General features: G+C 43.2%; 1 protein-coding gene across 2 annotated transcripts in view; it reads right to left on the bottom strand.

The window, feature by feature from the left end:
* Positions 1–15,982: 15,982 nt before the first annotated feature.
* PI4KA (phosphatidylinositol 4-kinase alpha) overlaps positions 15,983–25,366 on the bottom strand; it is a 54,460-nt gene continuing 45,076 nt past the window's right edge. For both annotated transcript variants that reach the window (XM_066562344.1, XM_066562345.1), the window contains exons 42-55: positions 25,294–25,347; positions 23,966–24,086; positions 23,536–23,665; positions 23,348–23,418; positions 22,426–22,498; positions 22,190–22,260; positions 21,476–21,585; positions 20,772–20,876; positions 20,203–20,328; positions 19,765–19,885; positions 18,958–19,117; positions 18,041–18,130; positions 17,761–17,844; positions 15,983–16,684 (exon numbers count right to left, since the gene is read on the bottom strand). In XM_066562344.1, coding sequence (XP_066418441.1) covers positions 16,633–16,684; positions 17,761–17,844; positions 18,041–18,130; positions 18,958–19,117; positions 19,765–19,885; positions 20,203–20,328; positions 20,772–20,876; positions 21,476–21,585; positions 22,190–22,260; positions 22,426–22,498; positions 23,348–23,418; positions 23,536–23,665; positions 23,966–24,086; positions 25,294–25,347 — 1,368 coding nt within the window. In that variant the 3' untranslated portion in view covers positions 15,983–16,632. The remainder of the gene's footprint in view (positions 16,685–17,760; positions 17,845–18,040; positions 18,131–18,957; positions 19,118–19,764; positions 19,886–20,202; positions 20,329–20,771; positions 20,877–21,475; positions 21,586–22,189; positions 22,261–22,425; positions 22,499–23,347; positions 23,419–23,535; positions 23,666–23,965; positions 24,087–25,293; positions 25,348–25,366) is intronic.

The raw sequence follows: 25,366 nt of genomic DNA, 5'->3' as shown, positions 1-25,366 counted from the left end.
TCTTGTTGCTGGAGGGACAATTAACAAAACTGTTTTCCTTGGGGTCAATAAATTCTGGTTTTACCCATGCTGGGTGGGGACATTAATCCCAGAATTAACACAAGCATGGGAGAGTTCTCTCCACTTCCTTGGTCAACAAGTCAGACTGAGCCTGAGCTCTGCACTGTACTGCAGATCTTAGTACTGCATTCAGTGCCTGTGCTCAGGCAATAGGCAAAAGACCAGTCACAAAGACTCAGTCTTCCTTTCATTTGGTCCCATTTCCTGACATGACACACTGTGGAGAACATGGCCATGGACAGGGGTTAGAGCATACAGGAGGGGCTGTGCTGTGTGTTAGAAGTGTGTGTGAAAACATCTAAGCTCACAAGAGAAACTCAGCAGCACCAAGATGGAGTTTCTCCTCAGTATTCAAGTTAATTATGGCTTACCTCACTTCTCCCCTCAGAAATCCCCTTTGTCCTTTCCACTGCCATGCTATTAAGTGTATCGTGCTCAGCACTGACAGGTGACAAATGAAGCCTAAGTTGGTTCACCACACTGACCCTTCTTGGCAGGGTTTACCCAGCTGGGCCTGACCTTTTCTTGCCAGCTAAGCAAATTTCCCTTCTCTGAAATTCTGCTCACAGGGTGCTGCTTTGTGGCAAAGAACCAGAGTATAAGCTACTCACTTCCCACTATGGGGTTCAGAGGAGTCCTCTTCTAGCACCTCAGTTAAAATCATCAAGAAAGCAGATACAGCAGAATGTGAAGAATATTCTTTTGATAAATGAATTATAATGATAAGATTTCTTTCCAGGAGAAAGAGCCTGAGGGGAAAATGGACAATTGCTGCAATGCCATCCATCCCTCCAAGCAAAGGTAGTATGTCTCATTAAAATACTGAATTTTCTGTACAGCTGTCAGCAAGCACAAGTTTTCCAAATGAACTGGTCAGCAATAACCTGCTTTCATGACAATGTGCAAAGAAGGGAGCAGGAGGGGTGATTTGTGCCCAGTACAAAAATAAACCACAAAGACATCCCATGCAGCAGACACACAAAGCTGAGCTCTGCACATCAGAATGCTCCCCAGAGAAGGAGTCAAAGAATCAAAGCAAAGAAGCAGTGATACAAATAGCCTGACTTTTTCAAACACATCAAAGGCCAGAAAACAAGCCCCTCTCAACCCCAGGGACCAAGACAGAAAAGATCTAATAAAGAATTCAAATGCTATAATCACATAATCCAATAAGCTACAGTTAAACCAAAACACCTCTTTAGCAAACATCTGTAAGTGGGACAGGAAAGGCCCTGAAATGCTCGGCATGGATGGCTCCCTTCGCTTCTCCCTGTTAACACATCACCTCCTGTCACTGAGACAAATGCGAAAGGTTCATTCTTGGTTTCAAATCCCCACACAGGAAAATGGGAAAAGGGAGAAGATCATCTCAACAAAAACAGCCAGCACAGATTGACCAGTCACTGTGAGCAGAGCAGTATAGAATGTGTGCTGGACTGACTTGCCACGGTGAAAGATGGTTAAAACATCTGTGTGGGAAGGATGAGAAGGGGTAGAGGTTGAGACAGACTAAGAGGAAAAAAAACCATGCCCTCCAGATTTCTGGAGAGGTAAGTCCCTTTTCTCTATCTTCCAACATTATTCCACCCCTTGTTTTCATTTTATTCTGGATATGTTCCCTCCTCTCTTCCAGTCCCACATTGTATTTTCTTCCTTGTAATCTCTGAATATCTCTGAATCTCTCCCTCTTGTATTATCTAGGACTCCATCAGTCATTCAGCCCAAGTACCTGCTTCCCCAGGTGCATCTCTTCCATCACCTCCCTGCCAAGTCTGGCAAACAGGGAAATGGCTCACGTCACCATTGTACAGCAGTGGCAGCTGCACTGATTCTTGTGAGTGTCTGAGGCAGGCTGACTCTGATGCTCTCATACAGCAATCACACATCACAGAAAGAAGCTTTCCATTCCACTTTGACATCAGTCAGGAACTTTGTCCCTCCGCTGACATGCTGGGTAGGACTATCCCCTTCTCCTTCCACGCTCAACGTGTGGACAGGAGTAGACTTAGGGGACAATTCTGACCTCATCTGAATAAGCAGATCCAGACTTACAAACCTTCCTTTAACAGAAGGGCCATCCTTGGCCTGACTGGAGTAATCAGGAAGAACAAGTTTAGCTGACGTATGCATCCCTTAGGTATTTGCTCTTATACCAACTCCTGAGTACAGTCAGTGAGCAGAGAGCAGTAAATCTCTCTGAAACACAGCAGGGGATGGCAGCACCAGAAAGGGTCATTTCCTCTTGCAGAGACTAGAGCAGGCAAGTGCTGTTCAGTGGGGATAAAGGCAAAGGAAAGGGGCCCCCAGCTCCTCTGATACACTTGTATGTACGGATGCTTCTGCAGAATCCTAATATTGTCCGGTGAATCTGTACTTAAGTAGTAGAACTAACATTTGCAAACACATCAACCTTTTACTGGAAGAATTCCACTCTTAGGACTTTCTTTCCTGTGCAGCCTCCTGTCATTAGCCTCTCTTCTACTGCACAAGCCATGTGCTAATCCCTGTTTTTTCTGAGTACAGTATTCCTATGTGATACCTTACAAAGTGCTTTGCTGAAATCTAGCTAGATGATGTCTGCTGATAAATCAAGACAGTTAAGCTTTCTTATTAAAAAAATACATTAAATCAATTGTAGACATGTGAACAATATAGAACTGGTAGACTCAAATGTTGCTGTAGAGTCTTAGAACACAACATGTATGCTCATACCAGCAGCAGTTTTGGATATGATGCCTCAGGTTTCACAGCAAGTATAAAGTGGAGGCACCTACACAAAATTCTGGCAAGGCATGGGGAAGAATGCTGGAGTTCAGTGTAAAAGCACTTTTTCTTTTCTATAAGTAATCATTATGGAGAGGAGCACAACTCAATGTAGCCATTACAATTTGAAGAGTGGGAATTAACTTACTGGAAAAGGTTGGGCAGTAACCCAGACACGACTCCCATCTGGAACTAGGCCAAAAAGGGTCATCAGCTCTTCTGAACTCCTTGCTTTATGCTATATGAAATCACTTTTTGTTGATGCAAAACATAACAGGACTTGCTAGGGTATTCAAGAAAAATCCATTACTTTGATGTGCCACATACACATCTCTGCAACAGAGCAGAATGTGTGAGCACGCTCGCACCAATTGTACAGTGAATTTCAGAAAGAGGGTTGTAGCAGAAATGGGAGGGAAGTGCTGAATTGTTGTATATGATCTTTTACATGGTGAGTTATCAGTTGATTTATATAGCAAGCGCAACAGAATTAGTTCATGATAAATTCATGAGGCATGTGCTTTTGATCATGCTGTGCTCTTCTCATTGCCATTTTCAGCTCCCTCTATATTCACCTTCTGGAGACATTATTCTACCTCATGTGGTGAACTAGTGCTATAGACAATAAGGACTAGTCTGCATTGGTTGCCTCTGCTGAAATGTCACATTCTGGAAGGGAAGAGGTACTTTAAGGTCAGAAGTCCAGGAGATGTAAGTGCAAGCAGGCTGCTTGGAAGGGCTAAATCTCTCCTAACATGCTCAAGCATGTACATTCATACAAGGAAAAAAGAGCTGATGGGGACAAGTTTTCAATCAGCTGGCTTTAGTCAAAGGTGCTCTGTACTCTACATGCACAGAAGTACTCCCAGCTTCACAAGGCACTTCATGGACAGATGATCTTCCCTGCTAAACTGGGAGAACTCTTTCTTGAAAGAGAGAAGTCTATAGGTTTAAAAGCTCTTGTTTAAGCCTCAGATGCCATAAATTCTTCAATCTACATTCATTCCCAGTTCATAATTACTCTAAATAAGTATGGCTATACCTAAGGAGTAACCAGAGGCATTGCAGCCATGGCTTCCTGCACAGGTGAGCCACCAGATACCAACCAAACTTTGGAAAGGTTGTGCAGCCCACATACTGGTACTGTACTGCTTTGAATATACACCTTTGGATCAGCATTAAAGATTACTTGGAACACACTGGGGCATTCCCCATTCTCAGCCTTAGATCTGCTCCCACTGAAGCCAGCAGTAATTCTGGTGAACATGACATGTGAGCCCCATGGAAACAGGGAAGAAAACTCTATTCAAACCAAATAATGCTTTATAGTTTACAATTGCTCAGTATCCAGAAATAATGTTCCATAGCTGGTTTTAGGGCACAAATGCATCCTTGGGTTATTTTTATTGAGACAACTGCACAGTAGGAATAGTCAGGGTGGCATTACTACAGTGGCATGACAGTAACAGTTGCATGACAAAGCGATGCAACCTAGAGAGCAGCCCAAACCAGCATATCTACAAATCACAGTCTGCTTCTTCACCTCAGCAAATAGTGACCTCTGGGAAGATTGCTGCTTTTCAGCACAAACAGAACTCAAAAGGAAGAACAGAGTCATGGAAAGATCTCTGGCATCTGATCCAACTGCTGTGGTCTGAAGAACTGTCATGAGAGCATGTTTCAGAATCAAAAGGCTGTGTCCACTATGGGGTAAGGAGCACTGGCTTGGAGCAAGCAACCACACTGGAGCATGCATGCTTTAGTGAGAGTTCCCAGATCTGATATGTCACAGAAAGATCTATGTCTCATTTTCCCCATCTGTAAGACTAAACAGCTGAGACACATAGTCAGGCAAGGAATTGCATGAGCTAAGGATTGTGTGTTAAGCTTGCACATTCTTGCTGGAAGGGATATGCCAAACAGGAGGCATTTCCCGACATCAAATATATGGAACACCTCCATTTGGTAAAGTGAGTCCAGGTACTCAGGTCTGATTTAGTGTGCATAGTATAAGAATCCCTGTACTTTTAAACATCCTCAGTAACGAAGACACAATAATTAGCATAATTGTCAATTCAGCCTCTAATAATGTACAATGCGCTCATTAACCCAATTAACCCCACACAGCACAACAACCATCACAAACAACACAACTGATGCGGTGAAGGGGGATGGATGCTTGACAGCCCTGCCACATCCCAGCAGGTTGAGATGACAGTGGCAAGGGCTGAAGGCAACTCCCAGAGGCAGGACCCTCACCCAGCTTGGAGATGGGGCACGCTGCCACCTGAGCTGGTGCGTCAGCCATGTGCTCTGCTCCCTTCAGCCCTGTCCCAGGGCAATAGAGGAGTTTCTCCTCCCACAAGGTTTTTCCTGGTACATTTAATTAAGCACTATGTATCAACACCCACACATGCACACCCCACTTCTCAACCCCCCCTCTTGCTGAAAGAGTCTCAGGTGGGATTCACTCGCCTGCTTTTGCTGCTGCTTAATTCAGTCAGGTTGGTAAATAATTCAGCAAGCACTCAGCCAACAAACAAACAGGCAGGCAGCACAAATGGCCAGACAGGGAGATGAAAGAATGAGAGACAGAAAGAAAAACCAAATGGGAGAGTGACAGCTTTTGCTGGAGCTTCTTTTCTACAGGCAGTACTTCAAGCTGTGCCTACTTCATTCTCTGTGCTTACACTCTCATCCCATAAAGAATCAGGAAAGTTTGTCCAACAGACACTGCCATTACCTACTCACTGCTCACTGGTTGGGGCCCCACTAAATGACCACACAACCTTTTGATTAAAGTTCAGGAAAGGCTTCAGTACCTTGCTTATGCTCTTCAGCTTTGAAACCCTTCAAGAAGGGGACCAGCAGCTCTTGGGCTACAGCTGGGCATGTAGGAGTCTGCATCACTGATTCAAGAAAGACATTTTAGGCCTCTGTTTTCCCAGCTGTAGAAAAGAAGATGAAAATCCTTCCCTACTGGCATCCCAGCAGGCCTAACAAACAGCAGCAATGCTAGGGGCCTGAGAGTCCTTCAGATGAAATGCCAAGGCTTGGCAAAACCTTTAGAATTCTTTGACTGCATCAGTGAATATATCAAAAGACAGTATTATCAAGCACCAAAAATATTAATTCCAGCCTTTCATAAAAACTGATAACCATAAAATATATCCCAATCACAGCAAAGGTTTGGGATGATTCAAGGTAAACACTCCACTATCTGTCTATAAAAAACAAACAGTAAACCAAAACATTTGGAGTAGAATTTTCTGTGATGCTTAACCTTACAATAATAAGGAAGCTTTAACAAATGGTATTTTGAAAATGTTTTCTACACACATAATAAATTAGCATAAGACAACCTTATTAACACAGCTAGTTTGTTTGAGCTAGCTATGTGAGCATTCTGTGAGAAAATCATTTTATGAAGTGAATAAGGAAATGTCTATGCACCACAAGTTCACTAAAGCAGAATCCAAATCAGCAAGCACTATTGGGAGCCACAGTTATAACAAACCACCCGTCTCTCAAACTGCTGGGACACCTCTAGGCCAGGACTAGTAAGAGACACAATGACAACCAGGATTTAGGAGTAGCTTGCACACAATGTGCTCATTAGGTAAATGCCCTGAGTCTTGCTGACTCCTTGCTATAAGGTATTTAACAAGTTTGCATGTGAGGATTGTCCTGAAGTGGTAGTGGAAGGACATGAATTTCAAAGGAGACAAAGCATTGTACAAACATCTCTTAGATTATCAATTCCCTCAATCTATCCTTGGAGCCACATAATTACATGATAGTTGCCATATTTCAGTATGCAGAAATGCCCTTTGCAAGAGCATAAGACAAGCAGGTTGGTTTATTAACATGCTTCATGTGAACATACTCTGACTCTCATGGAAAGGGACAAAAAAGAGCAACAGAAGGATAACCTCAGTAGGTGTACATAGAAAATAATTACAGCAGAATGAAATTTTTTTCAGGCTGTGGAATAAAAAAGCACTTCCTCTGCCAAAACAGAGAATGAGGTAGCAAGCAAGAGCCACAGGTCAATGACCAGCTGCAGAGATTTACCTGCTAGACCCTGTGCAATTTAGGGTGAGAGCCCCGAAGGATGACCCAGAGAGAAACAGGTCCCTTCTGCTTGTGGGTAAGAGTAGTCAGTCAGATGGTCAGAAAGCCACATGCTCCTGGAAAGAAGGCTGCCCAAATAGTGGCTGAGCCACCATTACACTGTGGTGACTGTTAAGCCAGGTATGACAGCAGCATAGCAATGTGTGCCAGCCAGCTCCTTGGCAGCTCTTTAGTTACCTACCAGCCACAGAGAAAATGGGTTAAAAGAGAAGTGGGGCTGCTGCTGACCAGGTCTGGGTACTGTTCTGGAGTTCATGCCCAGATCCACTTGGGGTAAGCAGTGAAGTCATGTGAAACCTTCTTATAGCAGTTCTGCACAGGGTTAGGCAAACCCCTTCTGGTTTTGGCTCGAGGATGCTCCTATTGCCCAAATCTTGCTCTGACATTTTGTTTTAAATACATACAGGTCCACCAAGCGTAACCATGGTCAGCCTGGTTGCAAGTCAAATGTTCAGATGGTTTCCACCCAAATCATAAATCCCATCTGTGATCTGGAAATGAGCCCATTCTGCTCAAACCTCAGCTTGCAGGGAAAAGTTGACTCCAGTTCACGGAAAGGTTCACAAATCCAGCCGGTGTTCTGGGTTTGTAACAAACCCCCCAAAACAAGCAAAATGGCCTTGGCTTTAGGGCCCATCTGGACCTTGTTGCCAGAGTCATGGTGTCATCTAGTGGTGACAGCTTGTATGGGCACACACACGGTACCCACCTCCACAAACATCCCCACAGAGAGTAGTGCAATTGCAGGTCCGGTAAATGTCTTCCAAAGTACGCCACCTTTTTCAAAGGCAGAACAGCTCCATCACTTCAGTAAAAGCCATTCTCACCTCCAGGAGAGCTTTTTTGCAAAGGCTCCCAAATAAAGTGAAGGACAAACTTTGCATCACTTCTACACAACTAGAAGACAACCTCCTGGGTAAAGGTCAAGCTACAGTAACGTTGAGGGACAACAGTCAGCAGCAAACTCAGTTGTGAATATGTTTTATATTCAAAAGTCATTTTCGGTAGAGAACTTGAATCTCTTGAAATGCCCCTTTTACCTACATTGTAATAATGCTCAAAAATCATAGTAATAGATACAAGAGGAAAAAGGGCTCCAATTTCAATTTTTACTTTGAGAGCTCTCTTGCACAGGCACCCATACCCAGGTCTCAACAAAGGGCAGCTGATTTTTGGGCTCCAAGTTTATGTCATACTGGGGGCAAGCTCAAGAACAGTGCAGCTGAAGCAGCTCCCAAAGTCACAGAACATCTTTTGCAAGAGGTCAAGTGCCTTAGGTCTCACTTCAAGCATTTCTAGAGGGATTTGATCCACCATATATTCTGTGTGAGAATTCTGGCAACATGAGTTCCTTCTCCTTGGTGAAGCTTGGAATTGATGTACCTGCTCTTAAACATAGTCTTGTTTTAATTCAATGAAATTTAAGCTTAGGAGTTTTACCTTTCAGGTAAAACAAAGTAAGAACACAAACATGATTGGTTTTCCAGGCTCAGCTGATGAGTAGGAACAGAGACACCATCAGCCCCTGAGTTCCCATAACCTCAGGCACTGCACTGAGTCACCTGTCCCACAAGCTGATAAGAGCTGCATCTCAAAGGAAAGAAAGCTCTGTTCAAATTGGAAGAAGGATCACAGTGTCAGCAGAGAGGCAAGAAAAAATTGCCAATTTCAGCACTGTCCTGGAAATGAAGTGAGTTTTCAGGTTCCTGAGGTCTATCTGAGGTTTCATCATGGATCCAGCTCAAGTGCTTCCTTGGTATGTTTGTCTTCTTACCTAGAGCTTAATCCTTCCCTCTGATCTAGTCTTTCTGTCTGCAAGATAATGAGCTTGAATTTACTGTATATTTATGTGTCCCTCTGAGCTCTGATCTGTGACACAACCATAGCTACAGCTGGATTTGCTTCTTTCTTTATTGTCTAGAGTTGCAGCCTAAAGGACAGGCTTGATGCTAAAAACAATGACATTCAAATCACAGTTACATGTAGGGTAAGAGGGAGAAAGCACTTTTCAGAACCCTGGTTTCTTTTGGGATCTATCCTGAGACACTGAATTTTAAGCCTGGTAACAGCACAGACCAGGGCTATCTTCATGGCAGAGGATTCCACACACCCCATTCCACCTTGGTCACACACAGCACAGGGAAGAGTTTTAACTACTACTTGCCTGGACTCAAAATGACCACAGGAATTATCCAAAACCAATGAACTCTTTATAGCTGCACCAAAGTGCTTTCTTCTCTTGGATCTGTTTTCTTCCCCCATCCTATCACCTGTGTTCCACCTAATCTATGAAGCTGGAAGACTTCATTGTGCCATCTACCCACTAGGTCTACCATGAAGGTGAAGCCCAAGGCGAGTTTCTCAAAGGTAAGAGAGAATGCTCAGCTACTGTTATGTGGGGCAGGTTTTAATTTTTAGTAAGTACACAAACCTAGAAATAACATAATTTATATCACAGCCTGCATATAGAGTACCTTTCACCCCAGAGCTTTCCAAAATTGTGCATGCACAGCAACACAGAAATGTAGCCACCTCTGGAGCTGATTATAGCTGCTGCTCATCCGATACAGTGTGATAGCATCAAGGAGAGCTACCACAATAAACCACTGGGTTTTTGGTAAATATACTATGGATTTCTGCACACTTGCTAGACCAGAGGACACCCATATATTTAAAGGCTTCACCTGACAACAATGCAGAGCCAGCAAAACACGTTTCCTTTTTGTCCCTTGGAAGGTCAAAAACCTCCCCAGCAGAATATGCTGGAATACAAACAGCGAGGCTCTTGAGCAATTTCATATCTGATATTCAGGTACTCGCTAGCTCTACCACTCAGTGCGTGCCGTGACAGATATGTCACAAGGAAAGGTCACGGCAAGGTTTTTCCTGCCAGACTTGCCCGCTTTACAGGAACGGCAGATTTGTGCCTGCTCGGTTGCTCTGTCCTGTGTCCCAGGAACGGTGGCTTGTTTTGGAGTGCCCTCTGCCGCCCGGCCCGCAGACCTGCGAGCCTGCAGGGACCGTGAGCGGGATCTCGGCTAAGGACGGACAGCAGACAGCGCCATTCAGCTTCACGTGTGCCCAGCAGAGGCCCTCGCTAGAGCCGGGCCCTGAGTTCAGCATCTGGGTCTGACTGCCTGAGCTCTACAAGTTTGCAAAGCATTGTCACCCACCCGGGCTGCAGAGACAATTGATTTTTCAGGTCAACTCTACCTCAGCTCATCTCCCACACTTGACAAAGTTCTTGCCCAGTTCTTCTCATCTGGGATCTGAGGCAGAAAAAGCAGCATATGCCCCTTGCACTGGCAGTGCTGGGATTCTTCCTTTGCAGCCATGGAGGCAGCTTACTCTTCACTTCCACCCAGCCCACCTCATCTAAGTAACAGGTAACTCCTGTCTCCAAAGGAAAATAGGAAAGCTGACTAGTCCAAGATCTGGGGAGCCAGAAATCCATTTGGGGGTCAGCAGGCCTCTGAAAACTGCACAGGAGTTTCTAATTAAGTGGTAAGATATCAGGTATTCTAGAAGGTTCTATTAATTTACAACCAATAGTACCAGGCAAAATTCTTCAGTCACTCCATCATCCTCACAATTCCAAAAATCCTGATCCTACCCTTACCCCTTTCTGTTCAAGCTGGGGCAAGCAGCCAAACCTGGCACCAAGACTGAAGTTTCTGACTCCCAATGCCAGAACATAATGTGATTGTCTACTTACCTAGGTTAAACAGTTCTTTCAATAAAGTTCTTTGAAGCACAACACCCATAAATATCTTTATTAGATCACTCACTCATGTCTAATCAGCTGCCACACAGGCTCAAGGAATAACACTGCAGCATGTACAGGATCCTCTGTGCAGTGAGGGCAGGTACTGCAAAGCTCTTTGGTCTGTGCTCCAGAGTCCTGTGAAGTTCTCAGCAAGGGAATGGTTTGCAGGTGTGCATGCCAGGATGCACACATACAGCCTTCACCTGTGTGCTAACAGCAAGCATCTTAAAACTTTTGAGATGTTGCAGTCAAAATGTAACTTGCACTGGGGAAGAGAACTACACAGAAGTAATATATGGTTTTACCTCTTATTTTTGTCATCCAGAATCAGATTCTTCTGTGAGATACTGCTCCTATACCTCTACAAGGATAGAATTCCATAACTCTTCCCTTCTTACATCTGGATAGAAGTTATCACTCCAAGTTTTCACTCCTAATCAATACATACAGCTAGAATTGTCTCCTAGATTTGCTACAATTCAGACATTTTCTCCTCTCTAATAGCAGAGCACAATTTATTTTGTCAGGCTTGTCACTGCAAAGCTGGGACTATTTGCTTAAGAACAGACTAAGACAATCCTAGCTCTGCCTGTTACCCATGAAGGGTTTTTAATTCCAAAAGGTATGTGGACCATCAGGGTATGTAGCAGTCTTTGTGTGGGCACTTATTATTATAACTTCCAATTCCCTTCCCCTTTTGGCTGCCATGCTTTCCTTGGGAAGAGATACCCGAATACAGTCAGGTAACCTCTCCCTTCAGTGAACTGCCAGCCTTTGTTGTTTGCCTGTGTGATTACTGTGATTACTTATCTGTGTCACTGTGTCACCCTCCTGTTCTGCTCTCCCCTGTCAGACAGCAGAGCCACGTGGAACATTTCTCACTGCCACAGTAAGCACTGAGGCTTCCCATGGCTCTGCTGACCCTGGAGAGGTCTGTGTTAGAGTAACATGACTCCCAGCAACACTATCACTGCTATTAGGCCACTGATATTGTACCAGAAATAAACACAAAGGCATCACCTATAACTCCAAAGCTTTAGACACAGGGCTGCTGCAGTGGCAAGGGCCCAGCAGAAACCCAGTTCTTCTGGAGAGGCTGTGCTGGTTACTAAACCACCTGGTGCCAGGGCTGCAGGTTACCAGAGCTCATCTGCTCCTGCCAGCCTAGCAGCTTATCTAATAATTACACCATGTCACCTTACCCATCTTGCTTCTTTGGGAGTGTAACTGCTGTGGCCTCCCAAATGCAGAATCCTTACAGAAACAGATGAGGCACCAAAAAACTCAAACAAACCAACCCCCAAACTCTAGGTAACAGTGTGAGGCAGAGATCCTTTGCATCCTTTGCACATGTCAGTAACAAGGTTCTATCAGAGATCCTTTATCTGGAGCGGATATCTGTGCATGCTCTCATTTCAGCAGATTTTAGTCCTTGTTATATGAAACAAGCAAAACTGCCAGGTCCTAACACCAAATGGCACAGGCAAAATATTTTTCAAAAAGTCAAAGAATTAGTCATGCTTGAATCTGTATGTACATTCAGGACAAATTGTTTTGTTTGCTGCCATGTTTGTTTGGTTGGTTTGGTTTTTTGTTGGGTTTTTTGTTTGTTTGTTTTTGGTGGGGTTTGGTTTTTTTGGTTTTCATTTCTTTCTTTGTTTTGGATAGCATTCATGTGGAAGCAAAGGGAAAGATGGATATTTATGATACAAAGGAAAAAAAAAAGAAAACTCTCATCCAAACCATTCCGTTGGCCACAATCCCTTCCCCCCTCTCCAGCATTTTTCCAAAAAGAACTGTGGCTTCTCTTCCTCTGTTGACTCATTCCATTGGCTCCTCCACCGAGCTCCCATTCCCACATCAGCCCTGATGCTATGCAGCGTGTGCTGGGTGCCTGCAGGGGGTACCGCGACCCCGCGTACCAGCCAGAACATCACACAGGCACGTTGTGCTAACGGAGGTGGATTGCTGAGCTTCAGTCTCTAACACACATAATGAGATTAGCATTTGAATAGTGCTGATCAAGTTACCGGTGGCTCTGAACCCCGGGTCCATCAGATGCAAATGAATCACTATAAATTTTGCTCCTCTCTTAGAAGCTCTTTATATGCGTGGCCAATGCAGAAAGAACTGCAGTGGGTATTGGCCCAGGAAGCCTGTCTCCCACCATGAACGGGAATTTCTGAGAGTGGAGAAACCACAGGAGCATCTTTCCCTAGATATTAAAATATTCTTTTTTAATGAGCAGTTCCCCCCCGCCCCTTTTTTTTTTTTTATATGTCTTTTCTCCCAAGGCTGCACAGGCATCAGGACATATTCTGGCATAAAGTTCAGAGACAAAATCCTTCACAGTACCTTCATGTAGGTCTTAATTCTATCTGTTTTAATTACCTGAGTAACTTCTGAAAGTCCTTCCAGCCTCCATGTGTCAAGGACATATCCTTCCCTGGTGGGAGGATGAAGGTGAGGTAAGTCTGTGGTGTCTCCAACTGCATTGATTCAGTATCTCAGAAGCACTTGCAGTATTGTGGGGTGTCTCAGTATTCTCGCCTCCTCAGTCTCCCTGGAGGAAGATACAGCACACAACCCACTTAGGAGGAATCTTCAGGGTACTGCCTTGCATGATTAAATGTAAACAGCCAAATCCCCTCCATATCTCAGTGGACACTCAGTTACAGGGGAGTTCTCCCATGTCTGTGCTGCAGGAAGGAACCCTGAGGGGAGGGGAAGGGAAGAAGGCGCAGTCAAATTAAATCTGCCGATGTCAGGTGTGCACTTGACACTGCAGTGAGAACAGAAGTCACAGGAGCCTATAATTTCTGCTAATGCGGAGATTCAACACATTCACAACATTCTGCAAGATTCATAGCTGTACAAAATGATGCATCCATATCTCAAATGCAGCCATTTGAAGTTTTAGGACCATACTGCAAACAAGTTTGTACTTACAGTAACTATACTCAGTTGTCTTCAGTAGCTTTCATTTGTCTGAACAAACTTAAAAGAAACTAAGACAACATCAGCTTTCCAGACAGCCTGACTGAAGCAAGCAAGCACTGTGACGTATACTCAAACTCATTCACTTCCTGATACAAAACCCTGGATGGCTTTAATTGTATTCTGGCAAATTCTGGGCATTCTATGCTAGAATACACACAAATTGCTATGTGGTTTGAGATTTGCAGCTAGGAGTGACCTTCTGATTACCAAAGCTCCATTTATTATTTCTAATATTATTATTCACCAGCTAATTACTCACTTCTAGCCCTAGATATTTTTAACATGGTACATTGATTTTGAGGTACAGGAAAGTACATGTACATAAGCACTGACTTGAATTAACAAAATATTAGATCTCCTCACCACATCCCCTGAGAAGAAGCCTTCACATCTCCTCACTCCACCTGCTCCTCGTTAAAGAAAGGTGTGAGAAAGTTTAACACATTTGTAGTGTCAATCAGCTCCTTTCCTATGGAGCATAAATAGGTTCAAGTAGCCGCAGGCACAGAGCACCAAAATTACTCCATGTCCCAGTTGGTTATATAATAAATTTGAATTAAATCAATAATTAAAGCAGTCCTTGCATGCTACTTCTCCCTGATGAGCCTCCAAACCTTTTTAGAAAGCCAGTGGCACCTCCCCATAATGAGAAAAGGGGCTCAGAGCCCACTTTGCTGTGAGCCACCCATTGCACGGGCAAGAGACAAGACCCACTTTAACACCCATGGCAAAAGCAGGTGTAAATTTTGAATGCAGCCCTCAATGGAAAAGGGACAGGCCCTCCACTGCACACACACAGGATGCACCCTGAAGGCAGAGCAAAAACACTGCCCTGGCTGTCCCCTCTGAGGCTCGCTGAGCTGCGACTCAGTGACGCTCCCTTCTCTGTAGGGATCTCCTCAGTCACTCCGGCTTCGGACTGAGGAGTTCCCCACAGCAGCTCCTTCTGCCTGGGCCCCAGGGACACACCGGGAGACTAAAAGCTGACTTAGAGGTGCTCAGAAATGCACACTCCCAAGGGGAAGCCGTGGGCACAGCCATATCATTGACCTACCATCCCCTCAAACAGACACCACCCTGATCTGCCGCAACAGCCCAGCATCTGATGAATGGAACTGGGCGTTCCTCACACCACAGAACCTCATCTCAGGGCTGCGCCCACCCCAGGACAGAGCCCCGCCTCAGGGCTGGGCCCACCCCACTGCAAGGCCCCGCCTCAGGGCTGGGTCTCCCTCACGATACCTCCGCCCCTCAGCGCTGAGCCGTCCTCGGGGCGCTGACCCGTGACCCGCTTACACTTTGTGCTTCGGGACCGTGTGTCGCGTCCCCTTCAGCCCTCAGTGCTCGTTCTCCCTCGCGACGCCTCCATCCTTCACCCCTGGAGGCTGTGTCCCCCTCAGCCCTCGGGGCCATAGCCTGTGTCGCCCTCGCCCCTCAGGGGTGGGTACCCCTCAGGGCTGGCTGCCCCTCAGGGCCGGGTGCCCGTCAGGGCTGTGTCCCTCAGGGCTGGGTGTCCCTCAGGGCCGGGTTCCCCTCAGAGCTGTGCTCCTCAGGGCCGGGTTCCCCTCAGGGCTAGCGGTCCCTCAGGGCCAGGTTCCCCTCAGGGCCGGGTTCCCCTCAGGGCTGTGCTCCTCAGGGCCGGGTTCTCCTCAGGGCTGGCGGTCCCTCAGGGCCAGGTTCCCCTCAGGGCTGGCGGTCCCTCAGGGCTGTGTCCCCCTCAGAGCTGGCTGTCCCTCAGGGCTGTGTCCCTCAGGGCTGGCTGTCCCGTGCCCCCCGCGCCCCTCGCGCTGGTGCTCGCGCTCGCGCAGCGGCCACCAGGGGGCGCCCCGGGGCCCTGCCCAGGCTGGGCACCCCCTTCCTTCCCTTGAGGGCACGATCCGGACACTCGGGAAAAGCACCCAAAAGGGAAAAATCCCCCTAAAGAGAGGGAAAAAATCCCCTAAAGAGGGGACAGCCCCTGTGTTAAAGAGCCCATGTAGAAGGACAAGCATGTAGATAGGGAAAAAAAACCCAAAAGACCTATGTCCCAGCCCAGGACAGAGGCCCTTAGTCAGCAACACTGGGGAGCTTTACCTTAGTCCTACATTCCAGCTCTTGCACCAAACATTTATTTTACGAATAAAAAATGTCACTTGAGATGGACAAAGAGCTGAAGAATAAATTAGATTTCTCTATTAGAAAGAAACAGCGTAATATAATGAACAGTACACAAGCGTGCAGAGTGATGTATATACACTAAAAACAGCGCAGGGTAAAACATTTGCAACAGACACGAAGTCTAAGGTATTTTATTATATTTTATAGATTAAATATATCTTCAGTAGAGTCTCTTTTTAAAACACACAAAAGGAAAAAATACATTCTTCATGTACATATGAAATACTGACCATGTAGCAGGGACCATGTACAGTGCAAAATATGAACACAGCTACACAGACATCACCATCCTGGATGATTATCAAGCTCTTTCTACAGTAAAACTGGAACGAGTTAACATTTCTGTTTCCAAAAAGAAATCCATACCCTTCCCTTCCATGGCATTTTGTGCAATTGTGCAGGAAAGGGTTTAATTTACTTTTTAAAGACATTATAAAATCCTTGCATTGCTTGAAAAATTATTGAACTCCTCAAGCTTTACCACTTTCACACATTCACAACTGTAATACAATTTTTATTGTGATTGCAACCCAACTCCAAAAATCCAGGGAATAACAGTAATATGTATAACCTGGTATAGAGAAAGGAATGAATCAGAACTGATTGTTGCAATGGTCAGGATGTACCCAACATGTACACACACATACACAGAGGGTAGATAGCCAGGTGTGACAGAGCATCTCCTGTTTGTCACGAGTTTAGAGTGAGGGCACGGGGTTGCACGTTTCACTTGGGCAGTGGATCTCTAGTGTCTAGTAGGGGATGTCATTCTGGTAGTACTGGATCATGTCATATGTTCTACTCCTAGAGAAGGAAAGCAAACCAGAGGTAAGGAAAAGTTTAAAAAAACACTACACCCATTGTCAAGAAACATGCATCAGGATCTCACAGAGACAAAACACGGGTGAAGGAAATCAGCTGCTAATCAAAACTAGCTCTCCATTCTTTGAAGGCATTGTGAAGGCCCAGTTACTGTTATGGACAGCACAAAACATCCTGCTCTTGTTTAAACTAGTTTTAAAATGTATTTCCACACTTCCCAGTGTGGCAACAGCATCAGCAGCTTGGATCCTGTGTTTGGATAAGCCACAAGCACATTACATGGCATTTGCAGCTTGTTTTAGGAGAAGGAAATGCATAATGAATCAATCAAGATCATCAGGGCTGCATGGAGACAGGATTATATGGAAATAAAAGTCATCTTAATTAAGGAGAATGCTAATTAATGAAAATAAAAGTGCAGGGAAATAAGAGCATTAACAGCAGCATCTCTGATGAGTGACTGAGCAAACAGATCTCAGCTTGTTACAGATAACTCAATTATCCATGGGTAGAGCTTATTCAGGTCACAGATTAACCATGCCACAGGTAGAAAAGCTCAGGCTTGTCAGAACTAAGCTGGTTCTGGCCATTCACACACACCAGTGTCACTGCCTTCACCCCCCAATATTAATCTGAGATTCTGAGCAGGTGCACTAGGGAGCACTGGAACCTCCATTCTAATGGGGCTGTATCTGAGCCAGTGAGTGGCACTGGTCTCAATCTGACCCCATATGGAACGACACAAGAGTTTGTATTAGACTCTCCAATATATCCCACAAAGTCTGTATTATCTATCCTAATAAAACATGCATTTAAGATGTTTAATTATTACATTTATTCTTTAGTCTAACCAGCCATGCTATTTGACCACCCTAGGTCTTCCTTCCCAGCACAAAACAGAGGAAATGCAGCACATTCAGAAACAAAGCTGCTATCCTGCACTATCAATGACTCAAAAAATTTTGGCATCTGACTGATAAAACTCTACTTTTCAGCTCTGTTGAAAGCCTGATGGCCTTCCTTTAGCCATAGGGAGAAAACATGCATAGAAGCCAAACCTGTTGCTGAGGAAACAATTCTGGATGATCTTGATGATGAAAGTTGCAGCCTCCCTTTCAGTCATATTGGGGCTGAACCTATGTCTATATACAGAAAATCACAAATAAGAGAAAATTAGTGAGGTTTCCTTTGAACATGGTACAAATGTGTCTTTGCACAAGCTCAGCCAGGTGTGATTTCACTTCCTGCAAGTAGCTACTTCTTGTGAAACCGCTTGGTACAAATGACATAACATTTTAATAAAAATCATTTTCCAGTTCACACATATTGCTGACTTACTTCAACAGCTTGATTGTCTGCCCTCGGAAACAGGGCAGCCCCGTATCCAACATCAGGGTAACCAGTGAGACCACAGCATCCATGTAAGGCCTAGAGAAAAAGAGGACAAAACCAGAGCATTCAGACTCCTGCAGCCTTAGCAGGTAAAGCAGACAAGCTGAGGAGTTCAATGAGCTGGATCCCACCTTTTTCTGTAATTAAATCAACACAGATAATGCTCTTACATTTGCTGGTGAAGCTACACCATTGCTTGCAATCTGTCACTTTAATTAAATGTCACTCCTTTATGCTGGACTGTCAGAATGCTGCAAGATGAAGTCTCAAGAAGGATTATGCAAAGTAATGCTTTAGCAAACAACATTTCTTTGGCATCAGAAAGGTGAAGCAGTGCACCAAAACAGTTCAAAAGGCTGAAACCAGCAACACCACACAGAAACATACTATCTTTTAATCTTAATTACTCTGGGTAATTCTTTGCTACATCAGCCCAGTTTCCCTTCCCTTTCCTGTCCTCTTGCTCAGAACATTTATTATCTACCAGGCTATTATTCTGCTACTTGAGTGACACATTTGCTTTGTCACAAGAACTTTGTCCAGACTGTTTCCCCTCAAGGAACCAAAATGATCTTGATTCCAAGACAGTAGTTTCTAATTGTATTAACAGTGCACTAAATTGTGTGAGGAAATGTGTGAAACATCCCATTTATATATTGACTATATAAAATTTTAAAATATAACATAAGGACAGAAAAATACAACAAAGATAAGATGTAAAATAGCAGGATTATTACATTGTTTCAAAGTTTGCAAGACTACCCGGCACAGATTCCCTACAAATCATCATTTGTTATAATTTTTTTCTCATCTGGCTTTGGGCATGCAAGAACTTCCACTCTGAGCAGCTAAGAACACCTTACCTGACTGCCAGATAGCCTCTGACACACATCTCCATAAACCATTTGAATGGTGTTGCCTCCATTTTCCCTCCCATTATCATCACCATCTCATCAGTCAGTTTAATGTCAGGCTCCCAGCCCAGGTTTCCACCAGGTGAACTTTCAAACATGAATCCAAAATCTGTGCACAAAAGATAAACTGCCTCATAAACTTTGTTGGTTAATTCTGTACTCTTAAAGCTAACAGAAGCAGGAGATGTGGATTGCATGTATTAATGTAAACATTTTAACTGCAACTAGAAAAAAGCTTTGGTGAAGTGTAAGAATACCAACAAAAGCATCATCACCATGATATGAGAATAGATGTAAGAATGGTGATATCAAATAAACTGCTGAAATATTTGTGCAGTTCCAGAAAAGCAAAGCTAAAGCAGAGGTTACAACCTCACACAACTATATAAATCTACTTGTCAAGTTTAATTCATACTCTTTCAGTGATGAAAGGAATCCAAAGACACATTTCTATCATTAAACACATACACACAAGTATCCATGCATGAGTACATAAACGTGTCATCCATACATATGTGTGTATACACTCTCCTGAACCTGACAAAACTTTACAGAGCTAAATTGACACAGAATCAGCCAACACAAACACAAACCACTTGGCACGAAGGCATGAAAACCTGCCATGAATGTTTACAAACAATGAAACCAGTATACAGATGGATCTCAAAGGGGAAATGGCTTATTGTCTGTTATCAGCAGTACTTAAGAGCAGAAAGCAAAGGTAATAAATGACATTCAGAGGTGCGTATGACTGACCAATATGAATGATGTGTCCCTGTTTGTCCAGCATGATGTTGCCATTGTGCCTGTCTTTAATCTGGAGCAGGAACAGGAGCAGACTATAGGCAGCCATGCTGCGGATGAAATTATAGCGGGCCTGTACAAACAACAAGTTAAAACAAATCAGAACAACTGACAGAATTTAATAACTCCCCATCAGGAGATGAGAAAGACAAACAAAGCTTTTTTTCTTCCATTCATGATTAGTTTGAAGCAATATCCAATGACATTCTCCATACATCTATAGCTGCAATTACTTCCTTAGCTAACTCACTAATAGCTAAAAATGAATTATAAGCATCAGGAATTAGATACAGCATTCTAGTAATCATTATGCAATTATTTGTTATTATTCCTTAAAGGTAGAATGTTTCTCAGTTGATATTTTGCTGTGCTTGCCCACTGATATTTTACCTTCTGGAATGCAAGGGTAGACTCATCTCCATATTGCCTGGTAAAATAATCATACATCCCAAAGTCTGTCTGCCTGCCCAGCTGGTCACGGGACGTGCAGTCAGGAATGCACTCAATAACACCACACTGCAGGGGAAGAAGAGAAACAGGTTTGTGAAGCATGCTCCCAAATATATTTTGTTCATGGCTCTTGGCAGTCATACAGGTTCTCTAGGAAATGTGGGGAAGCCTATAGATCACCAAATAAAAATTTTCTAGTTTATTAATTTAAAAAAAAGTATATCCTCTCTTTTAGGATTTCCATGCAACTAAGCCAAACTCTGTGACTTTCCACTGCTTTGCACAACACAGTCCCAGAAATCAAACAACAGTGCAAGCAGCAAAATTTCAGAGCCAAAAGCTTTAGAAAGGCAGGAAGCAGGAGAGGAAAGACTCTTTCTATTGCTGGTACTCCAAATATTTGGCATAAGTGGTGTGAGCAGTACTCCCTTGTAGAATGGAATTTTTATGTATGCTGGAAGAAAGTATTTTTGAATTTTCTACAGCACAACAGTTAATTGCTCACTTACCCCAGGAGCTGTGGCCACCACTCTGTATGGAAACACAAAAAGATCCAGGCCTACAAGCTGAAATATATTCTTGAAGAGATCGATGATTTGTAAAGCTAACATGTCCTGTCAGACGAGAAAAAAAAAATTGCACAAACATTACAGGGGTTACAGGTCATAAACTGGATTATAAACATGCTCTGAAGAACTCTGAAGTGCACATTAAGTTAAGCAGGTGTGCAGATGTGTGCTTGTGTATGCACCAAGGGGGAAATCAAAACGGGAACTGATAAATGCTGTGTGAGTGGGCAGCAAGCAACACTGATGATTTAACTGCTGACCTAAGAATGAACTGCCTATCACCCTTTGATAAAAGGGCTATTAATAACTCCAGGGATAATAACCAGCATTCCCTCTTAATCAATCAAACTTCAATGTACAAGATCCCACCTTAGGAACTAAAGCTATATTGCCAATAGCTCAATTGAAAAATAAATTCTGTGAAAAAATTTTTAAGGCTTGGTAAACCTGTCTTGACAGAATGGCTTTTATTTCCAAACCAGAATTTCTCTAGGGGTACCACACAGTTCTCCCTCTCAGTCCATAACAAGCAGAGATTACCAAAGTTCCAAAGGAAAATATTTCTATATTAAAATTATTTCGTTTTTATGCATTATCACCTACAAATCTGCCTCCTCTAAGTGCAAAGCCCAAGAGCTTTGTACCTGTCTGCAGTCATCGCCCACTTTAAAGATTGCAGCCTGCCAGCAAACCTTCTGACTGTCCTCATCCTCCTCCTCGCTCTCATTGATGGAGTCAGAGCGACAACGCAGACCTGCAACAAGGGAACCAAGCAAAAAGCACACATGCAATTGAATTAGTCCATGGAATTTAAAAAATTTCAACTTTCTGTCACAACAAGCCCCCTGCACTCAAACCCACAGCATTGCACTGCAGGTGCACCACAGATATATCTGCTTTACAAGGTAATTATCATAAGACAGTTTCCTTTGTCTACTGGAATTAGAACATCTCAAACCAGTGTTTGTGATTTACCTGATAAATGCCTGCATTGCGTTGAGCTAGGCAGCTGGAAACTCCCACAAAATATCTTGTGAGAGAAAATCTGCCAAAATCTGGATTTTGCTACTGTCTAAAAACCCAGAAAAGGCCAGTGATTTCTGTTTTAGTCTAAAGTAACTGTTATAATTTCTTCAAGAGCCCTATGGGCTCTTGCTTCTTGGGACTTTAAAATATAAAAGTTTTCAGCATTTTCTTCTCTCTTCCTTTGATCCAGTTTAATTTCTCAGCTGAATCATGGCAGATAAAGTTCAACACAGAAATCCTTTTTCTGCAGTGGTACAGGTCACTAAAAGCAGGCAGTTTTAAAGGCATTGCTGACTATTAATTAGTAATATCAATGATTAAGTTGCAGTTACCTTCTTTTTCAAGCTCACTGACTCCACATCGTTTCACTTTGAATTTGGCAAGATAGGGTGCTTTTGCTGCACTAAATTGCAGAAGAAACAAAGATGATGATGAGTGCAATTAGCCAAACAAAATTTATAGAAAAATATTTGAATGTCATTAATTAATAAGCATATATATATATATATATATATATATATATATATATATATATATATAAAATAAAAATATAACAAGAGCCTGGTACCTCTGCATAGGAGTTCCTGATTTGTAATCAATATCCAGAACAATTGCTTCAGGATTGCTGGGCAAGTAACAGCCTGCAAAACAGCAGACAGCTGAGAACAAATCCACTGTGAGACAATGCAAGTTGGACAATAACTGATGTCAGTGTCTACAACTTCAATACATTGTTTTGAATTAGAGAGAAACTGGAGATTACAGTCTGTGAGCCATGAAGGATGTGGCATCCTTTGCATTAGTGAGAGATTTCCAGAAACTAATAAAATACAGTTTTGAGCCAATACTGCAGAACCTGTACCACAGAAAGGTACAGAGAGGACATCTCTTACAACAGTCCTGAATTAGATGTGGCAGCAGCCCCAGTGGGCAGTGCCCTCAGCCACCAACACATGGTACAAGGTGTGAGACCTGTTAGAGGTCAGGAAAAGCTTCCATTAAACTCCATTTTAAAGAGAAGATTCAGGCTGGGAAAAATATATGTTCAAGATTTGAGAGTATCCTCTGATAATGACATTTCAAGGGAATGCCTGATGGGAGAAAGGGGAGAAATTAAGGAACTGGACATGCTTCATTCTTGAGATAACAAAACCTCTCAAAAACACCATATATTTTAAAAATGGTGGTAGAAAGCAAAAGAGTTTATTTATCCTTCCTTTTCAGACACACGCTTCTACTTTTATCCACTATATGCATTATCTTACTTGCTTTTGGGTAAGTTTTGATGCACTATATAGATATTACTGGATGGACAAAAATATTTGAATTTTTTTCAAGAAAGAAATAATCAAACAAGAACAGCCACCAGCACCAAAACTGAAATCTCTACAAACTGCCACTCATAGGGGTTTCAAGATCTGCTTGCAGAAAATAAATAATCATGTTGAATGCAAAAGCCCACAATTTTATATGACTAAATGACATCTTACCAGGCTGCACTTTCACCTCAGACAGAGCACTCAAACAAGCTTTTTTTCTTTCATCTCCTTTAGGGAATGGCCTAGAAAGATGAATTACCTTTTAATTATCTGCATATTATACATTACTCTACACACTAGCCTCAAGTTTGTTTCAAACTTACACAAACTGAGCACAATTTCTGAAGTACAATTCTTACTTGATAATGGCTGAAACATTGGTGATTTTATTGAAGAAATCAAACTCCCGTTGGTAGAACTCCTTGGCTGGGCCAGACAATGAGCCAGTTATCTCCTCCACTAACTGCTCCAGAAGTTCCCCAATGTCAGCTGCAGGTGAAAAAAAGGATGCATCTGTGTCAGAAGCTTATTTCAGAAAGTAAAATGATATGGGTGATGGAAATCAGCACCTTTGGATATTATTCAGAAAAAGGTACTGAGGGAACCAGCACCCTGTCTCTCTTGACAGACTCTATCAGGCACTGATGCAGAATGGGCTCTACCTCTATAAGTAAAAGAGAATTTCCCAGCTAAAAGTATTCTTCCTGACAAGCAAGAAGCAGGAAGAAGATTTAGCTTGGACTGGGAAAAGGAAAGGAGCCAAGTCAAATTACATTTTAAAGCACTCACGATCTTTTTGATGTCCTTCTTCATCCAGGTAGATATTGGTTTTCATGTTCCAGATGAACTGGTGAGCCAGGAGCTGAGATTTGGAAGCTGCCCACAGGATGTATTCCCTAACGTAACCCATCTGCAACCACAGGCAGACCAGTAAGGATCAAAGTTCTACAACTCTTAGACTCACTATTACTGCTTCTAACAGCTATTCTTCAAACCCAGAAAGTTTAAATGGATGGAAAGAAGACCTCTGCACCCTCTCATTTTGCTAAAAAGATATGAATGACAGTGTATTTTAAAAGGTAGCAACCTGATCCTAAATTGTTTTCAGCTTTGTTACTGACCTATTCTGTTATTCTCATCAGCCTTTCCCCACCTCTAAGCCATTTTCCATCTGTTCTTTTTGGATTTCAAATCTCTTGGAGCTCAGAGCATCTTCTACTATGTCTACAAAGCACAGTGTAACAGGGACACTGGCGTTGCCTGGCATCACCACATGCTCCTGTAATACCAGCAATCTATACAGTGTCACAGGGACTGTACAGTTTGGTAAGAACTGCATGTGCTGGCACAGTTCCACTGAAACTCTGGAAAGTAAGAGGACACTTATGAAACTGAAGTGTCCAAGAAAATCCTACTCCTTCCAGCTGCCACATTCCCTTTCCTCTACCTGCAATTACTTTTGTAGTCTATAGGTGTTCCTAGAGGTGTTTGACTGATATTAACAGACAGGTGTCTGATGTTTGTGCTCTGCACTGCAGAGTTCTTAAAGAATAACTGCAGTCAGTCACCTACACTGTGGGATGGGAATATGTTCACCTGAAAATAAAGCACTGACCAGAGTTCACTGCCTCGCTGGCAGGTGGAATGATCTCACATTAATGAACTCTGAACTTGGCTGTCAAGCTTTACTTTGGCTTCTGCAAGATAAGGCTGAGATCTGATTTCATACATGTGATAAGCACAAGACACCCCGAGATGTCTTCTCTGGTTAACTCTACAGCAAAATGATTAAGGGTAATGATTTAACTTCATTTCTCGTTGTCTCATGCAGACCTCCAAAAGCTCTATTTAAACAGAGTCCTCACCTGGGGTTTCCCATAACAAAATCTCTTTCCTGACAGATGAGCTACACAGCCTTTGTCAAGTTTATGTGTTCATAAAAGAGGTGTATCCAAAACCAGCCAGCCCCTAGAGACAATTTTTCTTCTATGTATTAAAGATAGGATAATAATAAGCAGCATTAGATTATGCTTAATTTTTGGTTTATTTACTGTTTTAAATCTAAAAGCTGCATTAAAAATCTGTTTTCTTCACGTGCAGCTGATTCATAATCTCACCTTGTCATACCGCAGTGCCTGAACAATCTGTGGAATGTAGAATAAAATGGCATCCTGAAAGAGAAGGGATGGC

Source organism: Molothrus aeneus, chromosome 18 (assembly GCF_037042795.1).
Source record: "Molothrus aeneus isolate 106 chromosome 18, BPBGC_Maene_1.0, whole genome shotgun sequence".
Taxonomy (NCBI): Eukaryota; Metazoa; Chordata; class Aves; order Passeriformes; family Icteridae; genus Molothrus; species Molothrus aeneus.
Note: the sequence above shows the minus strand (reverse complement) of the source record. Positions and strands in the feature narration are given on the sequence as shown.